The sequence below is a fragment of the Prunus avium genome, chromosome 5 (assembly GCF_965620075.1).
Source record: "Prunus avium chromosome 5, drPruAviu1.hap1.1, whole genome shotgun sequence".
NCBI lineage: Eukaryota > Viridiplantae > Streptophyta > Magnoliopsida > Rosales > Rosaceae > Prunus > Prunus avium.
In genome coordinates, this window is record NC_142288.1 from 12,126,114 (window position 1) to 12,132,113 (window position 6,000).

Consider the following 6,000-nt stretch of genomic DNA (forward strand, 5'->3'; position numbering starts at 1 on the left):
CTAGTGTCACAAAAATGACTGAGAATTACGAACACCTTCATACCAAGAATGTTGAATTGAAGCAGAACTGCCGAGCCTTGAAGCGTAATTGGGAGAACACTCACCACCAATTCATCCAGTAGGACCTCACCCAGGGTGTCGACCACACCCAACTGAACCAACCAGTCATCTCCCATCATAGCGCCCCAATTCAGTCTATGCCTAACAAAGGCAAAGGCCATCTTCATCCAGAGACGACCAAGTCACGACTCCTCCACATCTTCCCGCCGAAGGACTGTCTCCACGTCCCAACCACGATCTACAGGGACTGAAGGGATCGTATCTTGGAGCTTCGGCCAAAACCCATCCCCATTCCTGTAGACCTCGATGACCCACGAATGGCTCACCTCGATCCCCTGCCGAAGACTACCCGTGAGCCCAAGAGGGGATTGGGGACTCAGACGACTAGGAACCTTATAACCATGAGGACTGGGAGCCCTACCATTCTGAAGACTTCGAAGAATGGGAGGACTATCCAACTCCACCCACCCAACACAACAAGCCTTTGGCCCCCAACTCTCTCCCTCATGCCGACCTTGCCAAGCGACTCCTTTTCGAAAAAGTCCGACGTCTTGACCTGGCCCCTTAACTGAGCGCATCCTTAACTATCGTCAGGAAAAGGACGTCCAGCCGCTTCGCATCTCCTTTTACACAGGCAAGGAGGACCACCTAACCCACATCCATTCTTTTCAATCTGCCCTAGGGTGTAAGGGTCTCAGTGATGAAGGCATGTGCCTCCTTTTTCCTTCCACCCTTAGTGGTACCGCTCTGAACTGGTTTTATCGGCTGAACCCCCGAACCATCAACTCCTTCGACAGCCTGAAGCATACTTTCCTAGATCATTTCATGATCCAGACCGATCGATTGTATTCTACAGACGACCTGTACATGCTTCAGCAGGGTGAAGAAGAACCTCTGCGGGAGTATGCCGCCTGCTTCAGCCACGAGTAATCCCGTTGTTCGGAGACGGACGATCGAGCGAATCCAACTTCCGCTATCTGCTCCACAGCACCCCGTGGAACACCTATGCCGAACTAATGAAGCAGGCAGCCATCCATGCAAAGGCCGAATACTTTAACTCCAAATATGGTCCAGCCAACCAGTCTCGGGGCACTTTCGGCGATACCCAACCTGCATTGGCACCCAATCCAGCCAACCCTTACCCTTATGCTCCCGAACATGGTAACTAGAGCGCCCAGCACCCCAAGAGGAAGGAGGGCTACCAACATTCCTTCAGCAATGGGAAACCCAGAAGACACTCTAGCCATCATCAATCCGGCGGCAACACCCCTTCAAGAACGAAGGATCGTGCATCGCTCCCCTCCGAGCCCAAGCCCAAGCCCAAGTTTGAAGTGTTCACCACACTGAACACTACTTACGAAGATGTCCTAGTCAACGAAGCCCCCATTATACCCAAACCCCCTCCCCGAAGACCTACCATCAGGCCCACGCAGAACACTGGCGTCTTCTTCTGTTTTCACCAATTCAACAGCCATGATACAAAATCTTGTATCGCTCTACGCAACATCATTGAGGGACTCATTCGTGAGGGGAAATTGGACAGGTATGTTCACAACCTACCGCCTCCCCCAAACCCCCACCATTGAGGTACTCAACATGATTTCCACCATTAGTGGCGGGCCTACCCTGGCTGGAACATCCAACAATGTCATCAAGCATTACATCCGCTCTTCCTACGCACATCAAGTCTTCAGCACTGAACATGGGCGTCTGCCGAAGGCCTCCAGATCAGGCTGGGCCCCCATCACATTCAATGAGGAGGAAGAGTGTGGCGTTATTTACCCCTATGACGACTTGCTGATCATTCGGGCAGACATCTCCAACTTTGATGTCGGGCGTATCCTGGTCGTCACTGGTAGCTCCGTCAACGTCATGTTCATAGAAGCCTTCAACAAACTCCAGGTCCTTGACCACCTTCTGGACTGAAGCATCACCCCCTCCAACGTCCAACCCATCGGAAGCATCCACCTCCCCATCTCCATTGGTTCAGCACCCTAACGGGCCACGGTCACCACCCCCTTCCTAATTGTCAATTGTCCTACGGCCTACAACGTCATCCTTGGACGCCCTGCCTTGGCACAAATGTGGGTTTTTATCTCCACACACATGCTGCTGCTAAAGTCCCCACTCTTCATGGCACAGGCATGTTGCGGGGGGACCAACTAGGCACCTGAAGCTGCTATGCTTCGGCAGTCAAATCCACCAGTCGCCCGCCACGATGTGAAGCCCTTTCGGTCACTACAGCCCCACCTCCTCCCTGAGTTGCCACTGAACACCCTGAGGACCCTAGGGAAGAATCCGTTAACCCCAGGCTGAACCTGTGGAGAACCTCGAACTTTTCTGCCTACATGACGAATTCTCGAATCAACAGGTACAGATCGGCACCTCCCTTCTCCCTGCCCTTCGCTCTGCCCTTATCTCCTTCCTCCGCCTCAACTTCGAGGTCTTCGCTTGGTCCTACAACGATATGCCAGGTATATCACCCAATCTCATCTCCCATCGGCTCAACATCGCGCCTATGACTCGGAACGATACGAGGCCATGAAAGTAGAGGTGGAAAAGCTACATGATATCGGCTTCATCAAGGAGGTGGATTACCCAACCTGGTTGGCAAACGTGGTAATGGTCCATAAACCGAGGAAAGACTAGCGCATGTGTGTCGACTACACCAACCTCAATCGAGCTTGTCCTAAGGATAGCTTCCCTCTACCTCGAATTGACCAACTTGTTGACGCCACAGCGGGCCACGCCCTTCTTAGCTTCATGGATACCTACTCTGGATACAACCAGATCTTCATGCACCCGGATGACCAGGCCCACACATCCTTCATTATTGATAGGTCGCTGTCGACTATTTCACGGCTGCCCGCATCGAAACCTTCGTCTGGCAGAACATCGTATGCCGCTTCGACATACCCCAGGCTATTGTCATGGACAACGGAAGGCAATTTGACAACACCAAATTCAAGCAATTCTGCTCCAACCTCAAGATCCACCTTTGTTTCGCGTCCCCAGCCGACCCCCAATCCAATGGCCAAGTCGAAGTTGTGAACAAAATCATCAAGAAGACACTAAAAATAAAACTTGACAAGGCTAAGGGATGCTGGCTCAAACTACTCCTGGAAGTCTTATGGTCTTATCGCGCTACCTTCTGTACCTCTACAGGCGAGACACCTTTTTCCCTTTCCTTCAGTACTGAGGCCGTCGTTCCTGTAGAAATTGGCCAACCTTCCTACCGAACCTCAACGTACGATGCCGACGCCAATGACCAGCAGTTGGCCCTAAACCTCAACTTAATTGACGAGCTTCGTGACCAATCAAACATGCGCAACTTAGCCTACAAACAGCATACCACCAAGTACTATGACTCCCAAGTCAAGCCCCGTGCTTTCACGATTGGAGATTGGGTCATGCACAAGGTTTCTTTGGCCACCAATAACTTAGCCGAAGGTACCCTAGGACCTACATGGGAAGGTCCTTATGAGATTGTCAAGGTTTGCCACCCAGGCACTTATCAGCTTCGCTACTAAAATGGCAAAACTTTGCCCCACCCATGGAATGCTGACCACCTCAAGTACTACCATAAGTAAATATACCTAGACCCTAGGACCTCATGTTTTCTTAGACCTTGGTCTCGAGCTTTAACTCAGACCTCTTCTGTATTTATCGCCTTTCGGCACCCATTTAATGACGCGCCTGACCTAGGGTTCATTTCTACTCATCCTTACAAATTCAATTAGCAACAAGCATAACTGAAGGAGGAAAAACATGATATCATACAATCAAAAAGTAACCCTTCCTTATGGCAGGGCAATATCCATAGGGTTTAGGGAACAGCCTCACCATCCCCACCCTCGGTACCTCCACCCGCCTCGGCATTAGGAGGACTTGCTGCATCTCCAGACGAAGGGGACACAAAGAGCAACTCCCTGCCTCAGCCCTAGTCTCCTCTACCGCCTCCAGCGACCGAGTCGTCTCCTTCAGCTCCTATTCCAGCCTCCCGACCTTCAGCTGAAGCGCGTTCCTCTCTCGGATGGCATCCTGAGCTTCGGTAGTGGTGGCCTTCGCAGTCTCTGAATGGCGCCTCGCCAAGGCCACCTCCTTGGCCTGCAAAATCGCATCATCTTCAGTGAAGAGCTAGTTTCAAAAAAAAAAAAAATTTATTATTCACCAATGCACTAAGGTACTCACATTGGGGGTAGTAAGGTGTTGAGTGAATCAATTTGATCCCCATCCTTTCGATGTACTCCCGAGTCTCGGCTGACGTGAAAACTGGGCCGTTATCAGCTGTGATAGTTTCAGGTATACCGAATCTGTGGATGATGTGATTTTCGAAGAATTTGACCACCTGTGCGCTAGAAATTGACCAATAGGACTCTGCCTCGACCCATTTAGTGAAATAGTCGGTTGCCACCAGAATCCATGAGTGTTGGTTGGACGCTGCCGGATAGATTTTGCCGATGATATCCACGGCGCATCCTCTGAACGGCCACGGTTTAGTAACCGGTTGGAGGACTTCTACCGTACCCTTTGTATGGGGCCGTATATTTGACACTTGATACACCCTTTCGCATATTCTATGCAGTCCTTTAAAATGGTCGGCCAATAATAGCCGTGCCTTCGAACCAACCATCTCATCTTGACGCCAGACTGGTGAGCGCCGCAAATCCTTTCGTGGGATTCGGTCATGATAACCTTAATATCTTCGGCGCTGGGGCATAGAAGCAATAACCCGTCTGATCCCTTTCGATACAGCTCGTTCTGATAAATTAAGTAACACCAAGCTCAGAAACGCGTAGTCCTCTCATGGTTGTCGGAGCGGTCGTGCAGATACTTCACTACGGGGTAGTGCCAGTCGGTTTCGGTCGTGTTGACTTCGTCAGTGATCTCGGCTGATGACACCTGCATTGTCATTCCCCGTTCGGCCAAAGCCGGCAAGGTACGCCTCTAGATCCTTGTCACACGATCGTGGTCACAGTCCGGAATATTCACGCCTGACGCTACCTGGGCCATCTCATTGGCCTCATGGTTTTCGGTGCGCGGTACGTGGACAAAGGAGATCCTAGAAAACTCGTCGGCCGTATTGAGCGCCGTTACATAATACATAGTTAAATTCTCGCTCGTGCATTGTTATTCCCCGGTCAGTTGGTTAATTACCAGCTGAGAATCACCGTAGACCAAGACACGGGTCGCCTTCATTTCTTTCAGAATTTCGAGGTCGATGATGAGCGCCTCGTATTCGGCCTGATTATTGGTGCATTTGAAATCAAGCTGGAATGCAAATTGCCACTTTTGTCCTTGAGGGGACTCGATCACGACTCCGGCCCCAGACCTGGCCTCAGTACTGGAGCCGTTGAAGCACATGGTCCAGTAGTTCTTCTCCATGCGGGCCATGCCGATCTCGACCTCTAACTCTTCTTCCTGCCCCTGAGCCGGGTGGTGAGCCAGGAAATCGGCCAATGCCTGACCCTTGACCGACTTCTGAGCCACATATTGGAAGGTGAATTAGGACAATGCCATCGTCCACTTCCCAATTCGGCCGCGTATGATCGGCCGAGTTAGCATATATTTGATGAGGTCGGTCTTGGAGATGATCTGAATGACCGAAGGAAGCATATAATGGCGCAACTTGGTAGCCGCGAAATAAAGTGCCAAGCACAATTTCTCGATCGGCGAGTAGTTTAGCTCGGCCAAGTTAAGGGTGCGGCTCAGATAGTGCACTGCTTGTTCTCGTTTGGATTCGATGTTCTCAGCCAGCAAACAGCCGATAGAGGCCTCTGAAGTCGAAACGTAAAGCCTCAAGGGTTTCCCTCTTTTCGGCGGCATAAGGACCGGTGGTTGAGATAAGTATCTCTTGAAGTCGTCGAGGACCGCTTGATGTTCTGCCCCCCATACGAACCGTTCCGTGTCTTTTAGTTTGAGCAGAGGAGTCAACGGCCG

At 51.1% G+C, this 6,000-nt stretch overlaps 1 protein-coding gene and 1 pseudogene across 1 annotated transcript; one reads left to right on the forward strand and one right to left on the reverse strand.

Moving 5' to 3' along the window:
- Nucleotides 1-221, reverse strand: part of LOC148294316 (uncharacterized) — a 30,140-nt pseudogene extending 29,919 nt beyond the window's left edge.
- Nucleotides 222-2,408: 2,187 nt separating this feature from the next.
- On the forward strand, nt 2,409-3,590 carry LOC148294317 (uncharacterized). The gene is made up of 2 exons (XM_088253700.1): nt 2,409-2,534; nt 2,901-3,590. The coding sequence occupies exons 1-2, from the start codon at nt 2,409-2,411 to the stop codon at nt 3,588-3,590; spliced, it is 816 nt and encodes a 271-aa protein (XP_088109826.1).
- The last annotated feature ends 2,410 nt before the right edge of the window (nt 3,591-6,000 follow it).